Source organism: Dermochelys coriacea, chromosome 1 (assembly GCF_009764565.3).
Source record: "Dermochelys coriacea isolate rDerCor1 chromosome 1, rDerCor1.pri.v4, whole genome shotgun sequence".
In the NCBI taxonomy this organism is placed as follows: domain Eukaryota; kingdom Metazoa; phylum Chordata; order Testudines; family Dermochelyidae; genus Dermochelys; species Dermochelys coriacea.
In genome coordinates, this window is record NC_050068.2 from 56,826,107 (window position 1) to 56,845,729 (window position 19,623).

At 42.6% G+C, this 19,623-nt stretch overlaps 1 protein-coding gene and 1 long non-coding RNA gene across 3 annotated transcripts; one reads left to right on the forward strand and one right to left on the reverse strand.

Moving 5' to 3' along the window:
• The first annotated feature begins 6,000 nt into the window (after positions 1 to 6,000).
• On the forward strand, positions 6,001 to 15,855 carry SPRYD7 (SPRY domain containing 7). Of its 2 annotated transcripts, XM_038373567.2 has the most exons (5): positions 6,001 to 6,898; positions 9,500 to 9,616; positions 10,709 to 10,875; positions 13,071 to 13,173; positions 14,874 to 15,855. In XM_038373567.2, exons 1-5 carry the CDS (start codon positions 6,793 to 6,795, stop codon positions 14,969 to 14,971), a joined length of 591 nt encoding a protein of 196 aa, XP_038229495.1. In that variant the 5' UTR covers positions 6,001 to 6,792; the 3' UTR covers positions 14,972 to 15,855. The 2 variants fall into 2 exon arrangements, with proteins under 2 accessions (XP_038229495.1, XP_043360425.1); XM_043504490.1 differs by lacking the exon at positions 9,500 to 9,616 and having other exon boundaries at positions 6,700 to 6,898.
• LOC122457942 lies at positions 15,083 to 18,500 on the reverse strand. Its single transcript, XR_006277720.1, has 2 exons — positions 17,343 to 18,500; positions 15,083 to 17,085 (listed from the first exon to the last, which is right to left on the reverse strand). It is a non-coding gene; the product is annotated as an uncharacterized LOC122457942 (long non-coding RNA).
• Positions 18,501 to 19,623: the final 1,123 nt, after the last annotated feature.

Genomic DNA, 19,623 nt, shown 5'->3' on the forward strand with positions numbered 1-19,623 from the left:
TACACTGTGCCCTTTACAATGACACAGCTACAACGCTATAGTCGCACCGTTGAAAGGTATGCAGTATAACCATTCTTTGTCATCAGGAGAGAGTTCTCCTGATGACAAAATAAAACCACCCCCAATGAGGGGAAGTAGCTTTGTCGGTGGGAGAGCGTCTCCCCTGATGAAGAGGTGTCCACACCAGTGCTTTTCGTCATTTAAAACTTTTGTCGTTCAGGGGTGGTTTTTTTTCTTCACACCCCTGAGCAACAAAAGTTTAACAATGAAAGTGCAGTGTACACATAGCCTTAGGTAGGGCTTATGCTTACAGTTATGTTAATTGAAGGGTGAGTTCACACCTACCAATCTCAATGGGTTTTAACTCACCCCATAACAAGGTTTCATCTGGCTCATAAAAGGGAAAATGGCATGGCGGTCACTTCAAGGTCTGAAAGGTTTTTTTTAGTCTGTGTTTTAAGGTTTAGTTCATATATTTTTGGCATTTAAAAGTTTGTAATGTGCCCACAATACATTTTCATAAAATCTCAATGTGACTAATTGTGTGAGTAACTGCTTATCAATGAGAGTATGGGAGTCCGTGCACAAATAAATAAATATTTACTTTTCCTAGTACTTGCTTCTTATGAATTCAAGAATAATCCTAGCTTGCAAAATAGTTATATTTTAAGGCAGTGAGTCCCCTGATTTTAAACTTTTATAGGTTATGCTGATATGTCCAGCAAATAAATGCTGGATATATCAGCAAAACCTGTAAAAATTTAGGATAAGAACATAAGAATGGCCGTACTGGGTCGGACCAAAGGTCCATCCAGCCCAGTATCCTGTTTACTGACAGTGGCCAATGCCAGGTGCCCCAGAGGGACTGAACCTAACAGGTAATGATCAAGTGATCTCTCTCCTGCCATCCATCTCCACCCTCTGACAAACAGAGGCTAGGGACACCATTCCCCTAGGATCAGGGGACTCACTGCCTTAAAATATAACTATTTTGAGATATATTAAAGCTGCTCTTAAAATATAGTTGTTTTAGACACAGTTTTGAGCAAGATGACATTTCACTTCATATTTTAACTGAGGAGTTGGGTGTGGCTGGCATATCTGGTCAGGACCGATCAGCTAATTTGTGCAATATGTATTTCCTTTATCAACAATGTTTGTTTTAATACTCACTTTAAAAAAAGTTGATATGTAACATTGTGCTGCACCACATGAGCTACATTAGTTGCATTACATTATGCAGTGCAATAAAATGTCAAAGGCACTTTCAAGGTGAAAAGCCATGAGATGACTCATCAACTGAAAATCATGAAAACCACAATTTCCCCCAAATTGTGGTTTGGAGTTAAATATAGCTTTTAAAGAAAAACAATTTTTTAAATAACCGGCAGTCTGCAAAACACCGTAGATCAGTTGTTCACTACAAAAACTTTTTATTGTTATTGGAGATAGTGCTGTGGATGTTAAAAATATCTTCACTATCTGCAGGTCATTGGTATAACCATATTGTCGTTTTTATTTATTTATTGGTTTTGTATTGTGATCATACTAGGAATCCTGGTCAGGGACCAAAATCCCACTATGCTAGGTGCTGCCTGTTCTAAAGCTCTAGATTTTTTGCTACACTGCTGAAGTATGGGCCTGATCCAAAACCTATTGAAGTCAACTATCTTCTTTCCATTGACTTCAGTGGGCTTTGGATCAGGTCCTCTGTCTCTTGAAACATTTCCAAAAAAGCCTAAGATAGAACCAGATGTAAGTGTAAAATGTCTGCTGTAATTTAGATTACACTAAAGCTGCATCCTCTGCACCCAGTCATCCCCGCTGCAATGGACCTAATCCAGCTACCACTGATGAATGGGAGTTTTGCCACTTCCTTAACGGAAGTAGAACTGGCCCCAAAATGTGGTAATCTATTTCTGAATAAAGAAGCAGGTATAATAGACAATTCCTTTTCACAAGCTACATGCAGCTATCTATACTGTCTATTAATTTGAGCAGTCCTGATTCTTTTTTCAGTTAGACTTGTGTAAATCAAGAGAAACCCCACTGAAGTCAACAGTTAGGCAGTGAAAAAATGATGCAAGAAGAGACTGAGGCCCAAAGTTCCTAGAACTAAAATTGACTGTGGGGAAATAAGCTCTGGGGGATGCATTCACAAAAACTGGAATAAATTACTAAATCCAATGAATTGGGCACCCTTATTGTTTGGTTTAAGAAACATTTAATCTTTTTATTTTAAGGAACCATTCTTGCCTATATAAAATAACGAGGCATAGGTTCTGTACTCTAAGGTCTTTTTATATCACCTTATGGAGTGGAATAGCAAATATCGCAGAGCAGGTGTAGCATAGGGTGGTGCACAGCTCTAAACTGTTTTCTTGCATGCAGACAGACAAGGGAGGTGAGATAATATCTTTCATTGGACCAACTTCTGTTGCTAAGAGAGACAAGCTTCTTCATGCATGCAGTTGGGAGTGGCTGGAACACACCAGTTATTCTGAGCTATCGAAGAGCTACTCTAACTTATGTCAGGAGGCCGCATTGACCCCTATAGCAGCTCAATATATGGGAAGTGTAACATAGAACCTGGCCCCATGTCTTCTTAATGTTATAGTCATCTGCTATTTTAGACTGAGTGCCCTGCATTATACTGTTTCCACTGTAGTGAAATATGTACAGCTGTGAGGTTGATCTACCTATGACCATCATGAAGCTGTATGTGTATCTCTTGAAGACAATTGGCTCCAGCCCCTTGGTGGAGCAGTTGTACACATCACTCTGCTGTGACCTTCCCCTCCCTGCTCCCTCTGCCCCCCCCCCCCATAGAATGGCTTTCTGTCACTAGAGGCCCACACTTAGGGCCCAACTAAATCAACCCCTCAGTATTCATTTGCTAGGGTACACAACAGAGAACAGAACACTCTACTCTGAAAATGCTGGTCTAGTGACCACCTTTGGCCAGATTGAGGACATTGACTAAAACATGGTTCAATCTTGTTCAATCTACAGTACAAGACTGATCCATTTTTTAACAATGTTTTGTGCTACTATTTTGTAACTCGATTCCCCAGCTACTCTCTGTAGTGTAGATGGGCCTAAACTGCTAAGGTGGGGAAAGAGAGAAACCAGTAGAAAAATGCAAACTCACAGGGAACACAGAAAGAGATGTAAGGCCCCAGCAGATTGAAAACATGCCCACTGCCTGACTAGATCCTAGAACACTTTCTGTTTGGAGGAGTCTGACTTTTTTTTACTTTTCTGATCAAAAAAGAAGAGAAATGTGGCTCTGATTACTCTGAGCAGTGAATAACTGACCAATGAATTTCCAAGTAGGATTCCATTTTCACATCGCCCAATACAATGTTGTGAAAATTTAATTGACATGATGTCTACCATCTGCCAAAAATATATATATTAAAAATAGTAGAGAGGATACTGAACATGATTTTAAAATGTGAAACACATGCTGTACATTGTTGTCCTATCAACAATCAAGTTCCTGGCATGTGTCATTAAGTTGTTAGACTGGGGGGCGGGGGGAGAGAGTGGGTTTAAGTAGTCATTCACTGTGATTATGTTTGACTTGAGGAGTGCAGTGTTACAACAAGTGAATGAGAAACTTAGGCATTATTCTTCAGGGAAAGGGGTACATTTATGATAGATTATTCAGATGGTTTCAAATTTTTATGTCCCCTCAAAAAGAAAAATAATTTCTGAAAGGAATATTTCTTACAATGTCTTTAATTTCATGACAACCTAGCAACCTAGAATGCAAAAAATATTTATAGTGTCCAAGCATGTAAAATGCACATTACAGGACAAAGAGAAAGACAATGGCTCAGCCTCAAAGAAATTACAATCTAATTTTAGATGTGGCATGATGGCAAAGAAGTTAATGAGAAATAGGGAAAGAATTGGTGAGGTAGGAAAAGGGTTATGCTAATAAGATTATGTGGTTATGTATATTTCTAGAGGATTCAATTCAAAGTTTTTATTTTTGTTTAAGTAATGATGATTCTTGAGTCACTTCTTGTGGGCATTGCAGAAGTGAGTCATAAGGAGAGATTTGAATAAGCACATAGTGACTTGGAAGTGGGAGATCAGTTCATGTGAAAGCATCACAGTAGAGAAAGACAAGGAGAAGGTTGTGTGAGAAGCAAACAGATGGGGCATTGTTGGCAACTTTAGATTCTTGAAGTTTTTAACTACTGCTGGTGTTCCTGATCAGCAAAAGTACATAAGATATTACCTAGACATTGCCATACTAGATCAGACCTTTCTGCAGCAGAGGCCAATTCCTCTGAAGGGTGAAAAATATCTCATTGGCCAGTGGTGCAATTCTATACATTTGCAGAGACATTCCTTCCTGACCTCTGCTGCTCTGAAGCATGAGATTTTATTAGCCCATTTTAACATGTATCATAGGGTTGTCAGGGTTGGCCATAGTAACTGGCCTCTACCACAGAGGGGCGGGAAGAGCAGCAGCTGCGGCTGGACCCATGTGGAGGAGCTGCTCTCTGCTCAGCTGCTGATGCCTGACAGAGAGCAGTGGCTGGCTTCCAGACATAAGCGCCAACTTCTACTGGCGCCGGTGGGTGCTCGACCCTCCGCACTCCTGCCCCCTCCCTGCTCCTATTCAAACTCCTTCCCCAAATCTCCGCCCTGGCCCTGCCTCCTCCCCTGAGCGCGCCATGTTCCCGCTCCAGCCCACTCTTTCCTGGAGTTTGCTACACCTGTTTGGCAGCAGCAAACGCTGGGAGGTTCAGAGCACCCACTAATTTTTCCCCATGGGTGCTCCAGCCCCAGAGCGTCCATGGAGTCGGCACCTATGCTTCCAGACCAGACTCCAAGAGGTTGGTGCTCCCACGGGGAGGTGCGGGATCTTGTCTGCCCCCCCTTCTGCCCTGCCCCCTCTTTTGCCCCACCCCCTGATTGCCCCAGCCTGGACCCTCGCTACGTGGATTGGCCCCTCCCTGCCCCGGTGCCTTGCTCCAGGGACTGACTCCTGCCATGTCCCACTGTGCCCCAGCCCCTCGCTATGGGGACTGACCCCCTCCCTCAACCCCAATTGGGTGGGCTTCGCATCAGCTCCTCTCAGCGTGGCTCTGCATGCAGCAGGTGCGTCCCTGGAGAGGGGGGAATTAGTGAGGGGGAGAGAGGAGTGAGCAGAGGGTGGGGCCTTGGGGGAAGAGGTGAGGCAGGCCAGGGGGCGGGGCAAGGGTGTTCGGTTTTCAGCAGTTAGAAAGTCTGCAACCCTAATGTACCGCTACAGTTCTTATTATTAGTCATAAAATTACCCATCCCTTGCAGAAATCCTGAGGTGCAACTGATTTGTTTGACAGAATACACGCCCTCAGTACCAGCTACGTGGTAGAACGAATGTTACCCTACAACTCTGTAGTGTCATTGAGAAGATCCTGCAAGGGGTCCTGTGCCCAGAGCTCCCGGGGGGTGGTGAGAGTGCTCAGCACCCCACACCACAGGGTCAAATGCTTGTTACTGTGAAGGACTGAGCCGGCTTGGGACTGAGCATGTAGAAAACACCAGCCGAGCCCGGGGCGGGGAGTTATATGGGCCCAGGGTGACTGTACTCCAGGAATATTCAGGGCCCCGGGGGCCCGGCTTCACCAATGTTCGGGGCTGGGTCTCTCCACTGTCCCCACCTGCCGCCCCTGTGCGCCTCCCCCAGAGTGTCTCCCAACCACCCCCGGATAATTTAAAAGCACTCCGGAGCCCCCAGCTGCCCCCACCGGCAGCGCAGCGGGGCAGAGGCGGCTTCCTGCCTGCCCTCACTCCGCGCCAATCCTGGAAGCAGCTGGCACATCCCTGCAGACCCGGGGCAGGGGGTGTGTGTGCCAGGGTTGTCTGTGTGCGCTGCCCCCGCCCCAAGCACCGACTCCGCAGCTCCCATTGACCAGGAATGGCAGCCAATGGGAGCTGGGGGGCAGTACCTGTGGGCAGCAGTATGAAGAGACCTCCTGCCCCTCCCTCCCCCCTGCCTAGGAGCCGCTGCCAGAGAGGTGTGCTGCTCGCTTCCGGGAGCTGCCCAAGGCAAGGGCCTCACCTTCTCCCACACCCCAACCCCCTGCTCCAGCCCAGGCCCCCTCCTGCACCCTAACCCCCAGCCCAGAGCCTGCACCCCAGCTCTCTCTCAGAGCCTGCACTCTGCACCCTAACCCCCGCCCCAGCCCAGAGCCTTGGAGGGGGGGGAGGGCAGAGGGCAGGACTTGGACCCTCTGGGCTCCACCAAAAGGTATGCAAAGCGGCCGTCCCTGGCCAAGCCAACCCCGCTTCAGGCTCCCTCCCAGCTCCTAGAGTGAGCTGGCCTCAGCCCCGCAGCTGGGATCTGGGGGGCCAAACTCTCCGGGGCCAGGCGAGGGGAGTTGTGAGCCTGTCGAGACCTGCAACTGAGCATGCGCCCAGCTGGGCAGGGGCTCGGGGTCTGAGCTCCCCAGGGTTGGCTCCTCTCAGGGTGGGTCCCCCAGTGGGGGGGGGGAGGGGGATGCACGATCGCCCCCTCCCCCACCTCCCTCCGTGCCTGGGGCCGGGCTGGAGCCTGACAGGGCCCCGCCCAAGCTCTAGAGCTCCCTCCGCCGCCGGCCGGGCTTCGCGCGCGCGCCGAGTCCTCCCAGCCTGCAGGGGGCGCGGCGTCGCCCTCCCTGCGCCCCGTGCGCTCCGCTCTCTGGCCGGCCGCCTCCTCGCCGCGCGCGCGCGCGCGCGAGCCGCCCGGCCCGGCCCGGCCCAGCCCAGCGCGGCCCCGCCCAGCCCGCGGCTCGGCCCCAGGGAGCGATGGCGGCCTCGGTGTTCTGCTGCCTGCGCTGGTGCGGGGACGGCGGCGCCGGGCACATCCCGCTGAAGGAGATGCCCGCGGTGCAGCTGGACACGCAGCACATGGGTAAGGGGGCGCGCCCCGCCCCGGGCAGGGACCCCCCCCCCCGCCGCAGGTCCCTTTAGCCCCGGTGGCTTTGGGGTGTGAGCGGGGGGAGAGCAGTAAGTGTTTCTCTCGCCCCTTAGATCCACGGTTGTTGTTCATTGTCGGGGTGTGGTGCTTTCCCGGCGCATAAGAGGCAAGGTGGCCGGGCTTTGAGTCTTCCGTTGCTTATTTTTATTTTATTTTATTTTTTTTCCAGTGGGTCTGTTGTGCCTGTCAGGTGTCTTTAGTTCTGTGCACATGACAACATTTTAAAAACCTGTGTCGCAAAGGGATTGTTAAGAGGGCTAGAAAATGATATTTAGGAGAATTCCCCCAAGCCCCGGGGGCTGTCCCCACTCAGGTGACCCCCATTGCAGAAGAAGCCGGACTGAATCATTAGGTTTTACAGTCTTTCACAAAGGTCACCAAACTCAGGGCCTGTCAGATCAACAAGGCAGCAAATGCCACAGTTGATTTGCTTTCACTGAGAGTGACCTGTCCGGGCACATTCAGCCTGAGTATTTATTATTATTTTACATCTATGTTGCAGTTGCACCTAAAGGCCACACCCAGGTTGGGCCCCATTATGCTAGGCACTGTACAAATATATGACAAATGACCGTCTCTCCCCAAAGAGCTTACAGTCCAAAGTGATCTTAGTTATATAATTGTGAGGTTATGGCACAAAAATAAATTATCTCTAAGGCACGCAGAGCCTAATAAAAGGCTATGTCAAAAACAACACCTTGTGTTTCATTTGGAAACTAATTGGAATTTCATAGTCTCTGAAGTACTGGTATTATATGATCCCAGCATGAAAATGTTGCTAAATAACCAGGCAGCAGTATTCTGCTCTAGTTTTAGTTCTAAAGCCAGGACCGTAAACTGCTGGTCCACCAGTATGATTAGGTTGGTTGGGAAGTGATTTTTTTTTTAACTTTGTTAAAAATACCTTAAACCTATATAACTTATTACCTTTCCCATATGGGAATAAACTATACCCGTATAAAGGCTTGGCTACACTTGCGAGTTACAGCGCAATAAAGGAGCCCTGGGCACACTAGCTCACTACCCGTCCTCACTGGCAAGGCACATAGAGCGCTCTGATTCCGCATCTACAGCGAGTGGAATAACATTTGCTGTGCCCCCGCTGGAACGCCATGGCACCAGTGTGAGCGAGGTGTTGCTTTACTGCGCTCTGATCAGCCTCCGGAAACGTCCCATAGTCCCCTTAAGTCAAGTGGTCACTCTTGTCATTGTTTGGATTCGGCTATAGGTATGCGGAAATGCCCTTGAAAGCTCCATTTCTGACAGCCGGCTGCTTATCTCCTCCGAGACAAAGCAACCGTTACTGTGGAATGCTGTGTGAGAGAGAGAGAGAGGGGGGCAGGGGTCTGCTGCTGTCTGAACTTACAAGACAACATGCTCTCAGCCCCCCAAAAACTCTCTCTCCGCACATACACACAACACACTCCCTCTTACACTCCACCCCACCCTATCCCCATTTGAAAAGCACGTTGCAGCCACTTGCATGCTGGGATAGCTGCCCATAATGCACCGCTCCCAATGCCGCTGCAAGTGCTGCAAATGTGGCCACGCCAGTATGCTTGAAGCTGTCAGTGTGGACAGACTGCAGCACTTTCCCTACTGCACCCTACGAAGGCTGGTTTAACTCAAGGGGTTCTACATCTGCAAGTGTAGCCATGCCCTAAGTTACTGTTATAACTATGTCCATGCAAGGGTATGTTTGCTGTATTAACTATATTAGTATAGTTAAAGCGGTACAACTTTTGTGTGAGGACAAGGGTGGAGTGGTCTTCCGCTGTAGTCCTGCGTAAAGGGCATTGCAACAAACCAATTAAGAAAGGTCTACTCCTTGCCAAACAAATATTTAAAAAATGCTTTTGGCTACAAAACATCCAGGCAGCCTCAGAAATTATTGGACTGGCTTTTGAGGACTCTGTCTTATCTGTGCCTATGCTGACAAATGCTTATTAGAGCTTTTGAGCTAAAATCTTCCATGGGAGAGTGTAGTATTTAGCAGAGTTCAATGTTCTGTTCTGTGTGCTGGCAGGTACCTTTTTAAAGGAACCTCGCAATCAAACCCTTAAAAGGAATCTCATTGATTAATTCTTGGTGACCACAACTCATGAAAAGCCTTCTGCTGAATGTGCTTATCCTTCAGTTCCAGACCAAGAAAAGGAGGTAGTTTAGAGAAAGGCATGAGCCCTGAATCCCCTTTCTCATAGTGAATGTCTTTCTAATTAAATGATTGTAAGCTATGCTGCTGGGATATTTGAGGAAGTGTTGTAATCAACATGCTGCCTTAAAGTCTCAGAGGAGAAATTAAAGAATATAGATTTTAAATAGATGAACTCTAGCTGAAAGATGAACTAGCCTATAAACACATCCTTTCTTTACCTGAAAGCACTGCACAACCTAATTCTGATTGACTAATTGAGTCTCTTACCTGGGGTTGAAAGAGAAAATTGTTCTTGTTGTTTAGAGGTTTTAGTGGATGTCTCCAAACTTAAAAAAAAAAAGTGTTTTTTTGAAGTTTGTGCATTTTATTTGTATATGCAGGAACAGATGTCGTCATTGTCAAAAATGGCAGAAGAATATGTGGCACGGGGGGTTGCTTAGCCAATGCACCTTTGCATCAGAACAAGAGCTATTTTGAGTTTAAAATCCAATCCACAGGTTAGTTAGCAAAATTATTTTCTACTTTAGATTGGTATTTGAGATTTGACTACAAGCAAGCAACGCATCTGCATCTTTGGTAATTAAGTGCACTTCATCTTTGGACTACTACAATAAGAAATAACACACTTTACAAATATTAAACTTTCGTAAGACACTAAACTGTCATCTTGTAAGAAAGATTTGTCATTTTTCTATTTTGCTGTTTTGATTTATTAAAAACAATAATAATTGAAATTACTAGAGTTGCCAGTATTAAAACACTACCATGTTTGAACACTCTTGTATATATGTTTTTTCAATAAACCTAATTTAGAGCTTTCTGCTAAATTCATTTATATTTATATCGCATTATGAGCATGTAAAATACCATGTACATAGCTCTTGTACTTTTTGTCCAATAATATTTGCTGTCTGTCTACATTTATTTGCTATTTTAGAATGGATCCAGATTCTTCTCCTTTAGCTTCTTATAGGCCATTGTGGGAATGATTTTGTGCTTAGAAATGCAGCAGAGAACTTGCAGCTTGGGGGTGAGGGGTTTAAATGTAATTTTAAGCCACCTTTGTGTCCTCCGAGTTCTGGGCTGCTTCTGGGACCGAAGCATCCCCAGCATAATTTAGACAGCCCCAGGCTTCTGTATGAGCTGCTGCATTGTCTGAAATCACTGGTGTGTATATGCTGTGTCCCTGACCCCGGCATGCCCCCTATGCCAAGGCTTGCAACTGTGTCCCCAGAGACATCCTTTTGGTTATCTTCTGCTGTTCCTTTGCCCCAGGAATCCTCCCTCAGTGAGAACTGCTGCTCTAATCATTTTAGGTGATAACTGGGTCAGAGTGAGGGCTAAGACTTTTACTCCATAACTTTTATTTTGATAGCTCATAAAAGAAAAACGCTGAGATACAGCATGTTTTGGAAGGATATTTTTAAGTCTGTCTCAGCCTAGTGAATGTAATTGCTAATGCTTTTCAAATTAAAATTCACTCATGATATTGCTGTCATTGTGGCACACACCTGGAATATATTCCTTACTCTCAGTCTGAGATTTCAAAAGAAACAGAATATTCACAGAATATCATCATCATATTTTAGGGGTTTGGGGTATTGGAGTTGCAACCCAGAAAGCAAATCTGAATCAAATTCCACTTGGTCGAGATGTGCATAGTTTAGTGATGAGGAATGATGGAGCTCTCTACCACAACAACGAGGAGAAGAACAGGCTGCCAGCGAACAGCCTTCCACAGGAGGGTGACATTGTGGTGAGTTTCCTTAGTTCTTGTTGATGTAACTTTGTCGCTGTGTCTGAATAGCTCAACAATAGATGCTTCTGGGATTTTCCAAAGCAGGTTTTGCTGTCAGCACTGATGCAAGGCTAAAGGGAATACATTGAATCCTTGTGAAAGGCTAGCTTTCCATGCAAACAAGAAAATTAAACAAAGAATTTTATTGAAGCCCTGAGAAGTGAATATCTGATAAAAGGATTAAACCTATTAAATTAATATGCTTACAGTGTGTCAGAAGGTAATATTCAGTAGATATTGAGTTGTAAAAAATGTAGGCTTATTAAATGAATATTTTTAGTATTTCATACTGAAAAACATTATAGAACAATGCAACCCTTCAGAATTGTAATAATTTAGTAAAACATAGTTATGTATTGATCATGAGGTCTTGTGCCAATAATGCACCCTAAATTAGGCATGTTCCTTCCTCACTGTCTTTTCTAATCCACATCATTAGCAGGGGCATAGTTGGAATAGAATTTGGTTCCAATACTTTTTGGGGAGTAATGGGTAGAGGAAAGTGCTGTTTGGGGTCAAATATTCCTTACTTCTCTTCTCCCCAACTCTCTCTCCCTTTCATAGATTTTACACTCTCTCTCTCTCTCTCTCTCTCTCTCAAGAAGTGAGATAGACATGAAGGGGCTCATACCCTCTTGCCTGCCCTCTTGTTCATCAGAAGTACACTGGCCCGTTAAGTGTTTGCTCTTTTAACCTTTCAGTTCAGCTCCCACTATCCTCAGATCCTTATGCTGTCTTCCTCCTAAGCGTGGCAGCAGGCCCTTAGAGAGTCAGTCTTCCTGCTACCTCATGGTGTGCAGGAGGAAGGATACCCATTTAGTCTGGTGGGTTTTCCCCTGCAGTCTCTCACCCCAGTCCTCAAGAGGTTTCTAGTCCTGCTCCTTTGGTGGATTCATGCCAGTTTACTGCTGATGCAAAGTAGTCCTGTACCTGCATTGCTTATTTCAAGTGTTGCAGGTCAATTAACCACACCTGGGGAGGTAGCTATTCTGTCCCTTTACCCCTTAGTGACTGTGACAGGATGGGTTTTATATACCCCATCACAATAGTGCTTCATTGCTACCCACTGCTACTAGGGTTGATGAATTTGCCTATAAACCTGACGGGGCAGTCACCTGTAGAGATCCCAAGCTCTTTGTGGCTGGGCTCCCTGCTCAAAGATGTCCCAGAATGCACTGGAGATTGAGAAGAGATTGTACCCAGGGAGCACAAGAGCTCTTTGTTGGTCTATGCTTGGTTAGCAGGCATAGGGAGTGGCCCTAGCAGCCTTGGAAGAAGATTTGTAGCAATTGGGTATTGGGATAAAGGGGTTGAATTTTTAGTCAAGCTGGGATTCGATTTAGAAAAGGGAGAGGAAATTAGACTGGGGATAGGGAGAAAAAAATGTTGGAAAGACAGTTGAATGAATGAGAGGGATTTGGGAATCTATATGGCTCATGCTCCCTCTCACGCCTCAACACTTATAAAATATATTTAAAATTACCCTGTATATTTAAAGGGGTCTACTGTATTACTACTTTTTTAACATTATTAGATTTTTTTTTATATACACGGAAGTGATAAGATTAACATTGTTTCTAATACCAACTTTTTCAATATCTTTTATTAATTGCTGATGCTTGAGAGTTTCACGTACATAGATTATTGCCAGGTATCTGAAGTTTAAAAAAAAAATCCCCTGCTTAGATGGCTTGCTTGGGAGAGAATCTTGCTGTGTTGCAGTCTCTTTAAAGGTTCACTCAAACTATTTAGTCTGCAAAGCTGAAGTTAAAACACTTGAAGGATAATAAGTAACAAATGCATTACTTTGCTAACTGCCTGAGCTCTGTAGATTCACAATTTGAGCTAAGTTGGTTAGTTTCTGTTCGTCAAATAAGTCGATTGTTATTGCTGCTGTCCCCTAATTGGATAAGCCTGCAAGCACTTTTGGTGCTTGCGAGTTCAAATATAATTAAATATTCTTAATTATTGACTTTTTAAGTGTCCGGAAAAATGGTCTAGTGAGTTCTTTTAGGAGACTGTGGTTTATGCCATTGTATTAGAAACTGCCCATTGTGTTCAGCTAAATTAGCTGTAAAAAGAAATAGTTTTAATCATTCTCACGTGTATCAACTTGATGATCTTATGTTAACATTTCCTACTTTGCCTTATAGGGTATTACATATGACCATGTAGAATTAAATGTATATTTAAATGGAAAGAATATGCATTGTCCAGCTTCAGGAATCAGAGGGACTGTCTATCCTGTAGTATATGGTAAGTTGGGTTCTCAAACTTTTTCAGTGTGGTCAATCTTAATAGCAATATTTTCTCAAACCACCTGTTAGTTTTATTCCTGTGAATATTATATTATTGGGATTCTGGCTGCCAGACACCACGTTGGTTAGAATGGGAGAACAGACTTTTGTTAGGTAGCTAACATGTCATCTTCCCTTTGCTTTGGAAATGGAGTTACGGTGGAGAGAATTTAGACCTCGGGAGTAGGTAGCTTTCATAAACAGTCTACTTGCTGCAGCAAGGACTTGGGCAACCTGGTCTTCTGTACCTTTTTTTTTTTTTTTTTTTTTAACTTCCTCCTCCTTTCTCCATGCCTAATCCCACACCACTGAAGTTTTAGGCTTCGGTGTGAGGTGACTTTTTATTGCCAGACTCCCTCTCCTGTCATCATCTTTCAAGAGTTGACATAAATTCCCAAGAATTTCCATGCTTCACAATGGATTAGTTTATTGCTATAACACCTGATGATTTGCAAATTACATTCAGGTGACACCTCCATGTTATAAGTTACAAGTAATAAAACTCTTAATTTAATGCTATGTAGTCATAGGCATCTGAAAGGAGAAATTGCTCTCAACCATTTAATTTATTGATGTTTCAGACCAGAATCTTAGAGATTTTTAAAATAAACTCAGTACAGAAGTTAAATGATGTCATGTATGGGAACTTATAACACAAGTCAAATTCAAAGTTGCTTCCTTCAGCAGCTGTACCCCAGGCACATCTGAACAAATATTAAAGTGTAAAGTCAATACACACATAACAAAAGATAGTACTTGTGAGCTCAGTTTAGGCTGCTGTGGGAAAAACCAAATATCTTGACTTCAGGATATCTAAATTCTTGACCAAAATATTATATTTGGTTTTGTTGTTTTTTTTTTTTCTTTTTTGGGGTGGGGGCGGGTTTGGAATTGATATACTGCTGTCACATGAGGTGTGGCTTAGAGGAATGTTTCTTTTAAAGACTCATTAACTGAATGAATCTGATTTTTCTGATGAGCAGTGCTAAACTATGTAGTATACTTCACTAAAGCTGCCCGTGAAGTATTGCTGCAGTTAATGATCTGTCAGAATTTCCATTTTAATCCTCTAATACTCCACCTAGAATTAGGCAGAAAGTCTCGTGGCAATATTATTGTTTTGAATGATTTATTTTTAAAATCCAGATGTCTAAAAATAATCAAGCAGGGTTCTGATGTCCTAACCTAAGCAGATGGCTTGACACCCAAGCAGGGGAATGGGAAGCATGTCATAGAGATGCATCCCTTTTCATGTCTCACCATTACCATGTTTGGCCTATGGGCTTCCAAAGTAGTGGAGGAGGAAATGAGGGCCCTAGAAGTTGAGGAGAGTTGCTTTAAGGCTTATTAGAACTCTCAGTAAAATAAATAAAACTTTTATTGATTTCAGCGAAGTCTTTTGCAAATTTAAGTACTCTGTAGGAAATAAACATGATTTGGCCTGCTTGATTGTATTCTAGGATCTTTTGTACAGATTAACCAAGAAGATCTTATTTGTCTTTACTGCATGGATGTTACTGATATATTGGTGAATATCCTTTATGTTTCAGTTATTGTGGACACACAATGTATCAATGTATGTAATCTAATTTGGTGTAATGTATAGTCAAAATAAATGCTGTTCTCCTCTAATTATTTTTCTTTGCTTCTGTCCTACAGTTGATGACAGTGCAATCTTGGATTGTCAGTTCAGTGAATTTTATCACACTCCTCCAACAGGGTTTGAAAAAATACTCTTTGAGCAGCAAATCTTCTGAACGTCTTCATACTGAAAACTTGCACTCCTACACTGTTACAAAGCTTTTGCCATCTTAAATAAAGCTTCACGTTTACCTGTAGGAAACACATCTGTATTTTTTAGTAAAGTACTTGTGACTGTTGTCTGAAGAACCAAAATGTTAACTGCAACACCAGAGAATTGTGTTACAAATGGTAGATTTTGACAACTGTTTTGTGATGTGAAAATCAGTGTTTTGGGGCAGTTTTCTGATTTGTATTTGATGTAAATGGAAACTAAAGGGTATAATTGCCACAGTATTAAATGAACTTTTGGTTTCAATTTGAGCTTTAAAAAGGAAATAATTCATATGCGTGACAGTATGTTTCCATAAAGCTACAGGGATAGATAGTTGTCTCATTGTGATTTTTCCTGTTCCTTTCCACTCAGAAGTTATGTACCTTGTAAAAAGAGAGCACTGTGCTAATAGTCTGTTCGGATTGCTATGTCCTTGTTCTGCACAATGACTAATGATACTATTGGCAGCTAGATTTTGTTTTTTCTTTTGAAACTTGTAACCTACCCATTTCTAGTTGTTAAACAGCTAATATTCCTCTTGAGTTTGGATAAATCTCATAGCTTTTCATTTGCTTTAAGTGTAACAGAACAGTCAGACTGTTTTAGTAACAGTCAAAGCATTATTTTGTTGTAAAAAAGCAAACCTAAACACCAGATGTATTTATGAAGACCATCATGCTGTGTTATTCTGGTGGCAGAGTAGATACAGATTGTTTAACTGTGATGTATACAATGGCAGGGATGGTATGTTGGATATTACGATGAAGCTTTACATCTAAACTGTAAATCAGATTATTCTTTATGGAATTTTTTTTTTCTGGAACCAGTAATAAAATGAATAATTAACGTGCTGTTCTAAAACGTGATTCTGATAACTATAAAAGATCAGGTGATTCTTTTCTTGTCATGTATGCAGTATGCACCTTTTCATATTTTTTGCAAAGAAAACTTTTTTGTATATCCTGGTGTGTGTGTGTTTTAAGAACTTTTAGTAAGATTTTTTTTGGCTGTCCATGGACTAACGCATTTATATGATGAATGAATGCTGTGATGCCTTTAAATATTTGAGATTCTTTTATTCTGAACTTTTCAAATACAGCTGACTTTCTCTGAGCCTTTCTTTCACTTCATAATTTTCTGTATTTGTTTAAAGGCTTCTCCTTGGCCTCAAAGGCCCAGCATTTCCTTTACTATGCTGTGATCTCCCAGTGCTGAAATTGACAGAGCAACAGATGATGCCATAAGGCAGAGCTCATATCTAGAGCATGATGCCTCTTCAATAGTATAGTATAAGATTAGGAATATTTGGGGATTGGGGTGAGAATGGAGAGGGTTAATGCTTTTCCCCTGAAACTTGCAATATTAGCCACTGTTGGAGGCAAGTTCCAGGCCATGTGGAACGTTCTTTTGGGGCATGACTATGTCCTTGTGCCATATATCAGCTGAGACAAATCATGATGCTTCTGTAATCAGATTTGTCCACTCTTGAAATTAGAAAGGAATCTATGGGGGGAGGGTTGAATTTCCCCTCTTGATGCTTCTCCTTGAGTAATGTCTCCATGGTCCTTTGTGCCATGTGAAAGAATAGGAAGATGAAATGAAAGCATTTGATATGGAATTAAACTTGCTGGTATTTTGGGGGGAAGGAGAAGTATTTAAAGAAATTATAACCGCTGTATCTAACTTCAAAGAACAAATAACTAAAAAATGTGTTTTTAATTTATTAAAGAATACTTAACGTACAGGAAGCTGCCATCCTGAGTCTGATGTAGAGTAAGACCGAGAATCCAGGAAGCATAGAGAAGACAGTGGTCTTCAAAATTGTGAATTCTACTTTTAAAATGTTTTGATAAATGTAAGTGTTTAAATCAGTTGTTAAATTATTCAAAAAAAATTAAGAGCTTACTCTTATGTCTTTTGAAGTTGCTGATTTCCCGTTATTTTAAATGGGATGTGAATTTTCTGTCATATTGTACATTATGGCTTTCCTCCTCTTATAAAATAACAGAGACACATTGAGAGTCACTTGAATACCATATGAAGTAATGGAGAACATTGCATTTACTGTTTGTGAATCTGTCAATATGTAAAAAGAAAAGGAGTACTTGTGGCACCTTAGAGACTAACAAATGTATTTGAGCATAAGATTTCGTGAGCTACAGCTCACTTCATCGGATGCATCCGATGAAGTGAGCTGTAGCTCATGAATGCATCTGATGGAGTGAGCTGTAGCTCACGAAAGCTTATGCTCAAATAAATTTTAGTCTCTAAGGTGCCACAAGTACTCCTTTTCTTTTTGTGAATACAGACTAACACGGCTGCTACTCTGAAACCTGTCAATATATAGAAAGAGTGCATTTTTTACCTGCTAACAATAATCTTAAAGTACTTGGAAAAAGTGGATGATACTGTTTCATCCATTTTACAGGTGAGAAAAGAGGCACAGAGATTAAATGACTTGGCCAACATCTTATAGCAAGTCAGTTGAAGATCTAGAAATAGAAGGATGCTTCCAGTCCTATGTCTTGTCCAGTGGAATGGACTGTAATGTACGCCTCTAAAAATTGCTCTGGTAATCAATTTTTAATAATAGAGTTAGCTAAATATTTACCAAGTATAAAGGTGTTAACCAGAAATAATCATTGTTGTTTTTAATTGGAAGTGTTAAGGCTTTTCCATTAATTATTGTTTGCACCCATGTTGTTTAACCTTTGAATGTTCTGACATAGGCAGCCTGCTGTAGCAATGTGTAACACTTTATGCTGTACGTTTTCGGGTCCTTGACAGCAAAATTTGCCATTGATAGGTCTGTGCTTGAACTACTAAATAGGCTTGCCAGAGCATGTAATCCAGTTTGCATGTTTATCAGCAGCATTCTTATTTATACAGTACGATGGCTGTGAATGGTATTTTGCAGATAAATAAAATGAGGCTCCTATTTTAAGGATCTTAAAATCCAAATTAGACAGCATAAAGTTATGAAGGACGAATGAGGAAAGGGTTGGGAGGATAAAGATTGTAACAATGAATATCGGGAAATATCAATGTTAAGTATGATGATTTAGATCTGATACAGTTGTTTGCAGTGAATAATTCAAATAATTGAATCCTTGTTTCTGTTGGTAAATTATCCATGATCTGATTTTCACAAGTTTACTCATTATTCGATGAAAAGTTTATGCAAACGTACTTCAGCCTCTATGGACCGTCAAAGAAGAATTTGTTGTTCACGCTGTTCAATGGGTCTTTTGAGTCCCGTGAGTGCATCTACTCCCAGATCCATACAGAGCCTTCAAAGATGGCTTTGCAAACTCTCTGGTGACAATGCTCATGTGAATATATACCTGAATGAGAGTATATGCAATATTTTCCCTTTATGCAAACTTGCTTTGCAACAAAAAACAAGGAAAAGAGATCTGAATATGATTGATGTGAATGCTTGAATTTTATTTAAATGAATGTTTATATTTTTGCTGTATTATTTCAGCTCTGTTGAAAATTAGCTGCAGTTTTGAAGTGAGGATTCATTAGATAATATTTTGGCCAACTGAAGATTGTGGAATCCCACGTAGCTGGAGCTTTCATCTGGCATTTATTGATAAGATTTTATACCTTGACCACTTTCTCCGGCGTGCACTCTGCTGACTTGCCTATGACAAGCAATTTTCACCAACTCATCTACATTTTGCCAAAGTTTATTTTGGCCCAGATACCTGTGTATTTTTGGCATAAAATACTCCCAAACAAAACTAGTGCAACAGTTATCCATGATAACATTTTTTCACTCATGAAAAAAAAACAAGTTATCCAATTCCAAGTTCAGATATTTTAAGGCTGAAGGGAATTTAGATTTCCCAGCAACAGAGGTTTTAACATGTTTTGCTCTCCAATTGTACTGGAGCATCTAAGAAATATGACTCAATCTTTGTTTCTTGCAGCTAAGAGCTCTTTTTTGCTGAACTGCCAAACTTTTCCATGGAAATGACTTGGCATCCACTCTTGCTTACACTGTGAATATAATCTTGAGTTAGACTGTGTGCACAATTCAACCATATAATTTTCCTTAACTTGTCCTGGAAGTAGAGAGCAGTGACATTAGATTTATTTATACAGCGTCTCATAAGAATGGCCATGCTGGGTCAGACCAAAGGTCCATCTAGCCCAGTATCCTGTCTTCCGACAGTGGCCAATGCCAGGTACCCCAGTGGGAATGAACAGAACAGGTAATCATAAAATGATCCATTTCCTGTCGCTCATTCCCAGCTTCTGGCAAACAGAGGCTAGGGACGCCATCCCTGCCCATCCTGGCTAATAGCCATTGATGGACCTATCCTCCATGAATTTATCTAGTGCAGGGATCAGCAACCTTTGGCACACAGCCTGCCAGGGTAAGCCCCCTGGTGGGCCAGGCTGGTTTGTTTACCTGCTGCATCCGCAAGTTCGGCCGATCGCAACTCCCAATGGCCTGGAGCAACGAAACACGGCCAGTGGGAGCTGCGATTGGCCGAACCTGCGGACACAGCAGGTAAACAAACTGGCCCGGCCCGCCAGGGGGCTTACCCTGGCAGGCCGTGTGCCAAAGGTTGCTGATCCCTGATCTGCTTTTTTTGAACC

What these genes read in the sequence shown, in the direction of transcription:
- SPRYD7 (XM_038373567.2), top strand. Translation starts at nt 6,793, where the DNA reads ATGGCGGCCTCGGTGTTCTGCTGCCTGCGCTGGTGCGGGGACGGCGGC. An exon ending in GTTTAAAATCCAATCCACAG is followed by an intron (nt 9,617 to 10,708) that starts GTTAGTTAGCAA and finishes ATCATATTTTAG; the next exon opens with GGGTTTGGGGTATTGGAGTT. An exon ending in TGTCTATCCTGTAGTATATG is followed by an intron (nt 13,174 to 14,873) that starts GTAAGTTGGGTT and finishes TCTGTCCTACAG; the next exon opens with TTGATGACAGTGCAATCTTG.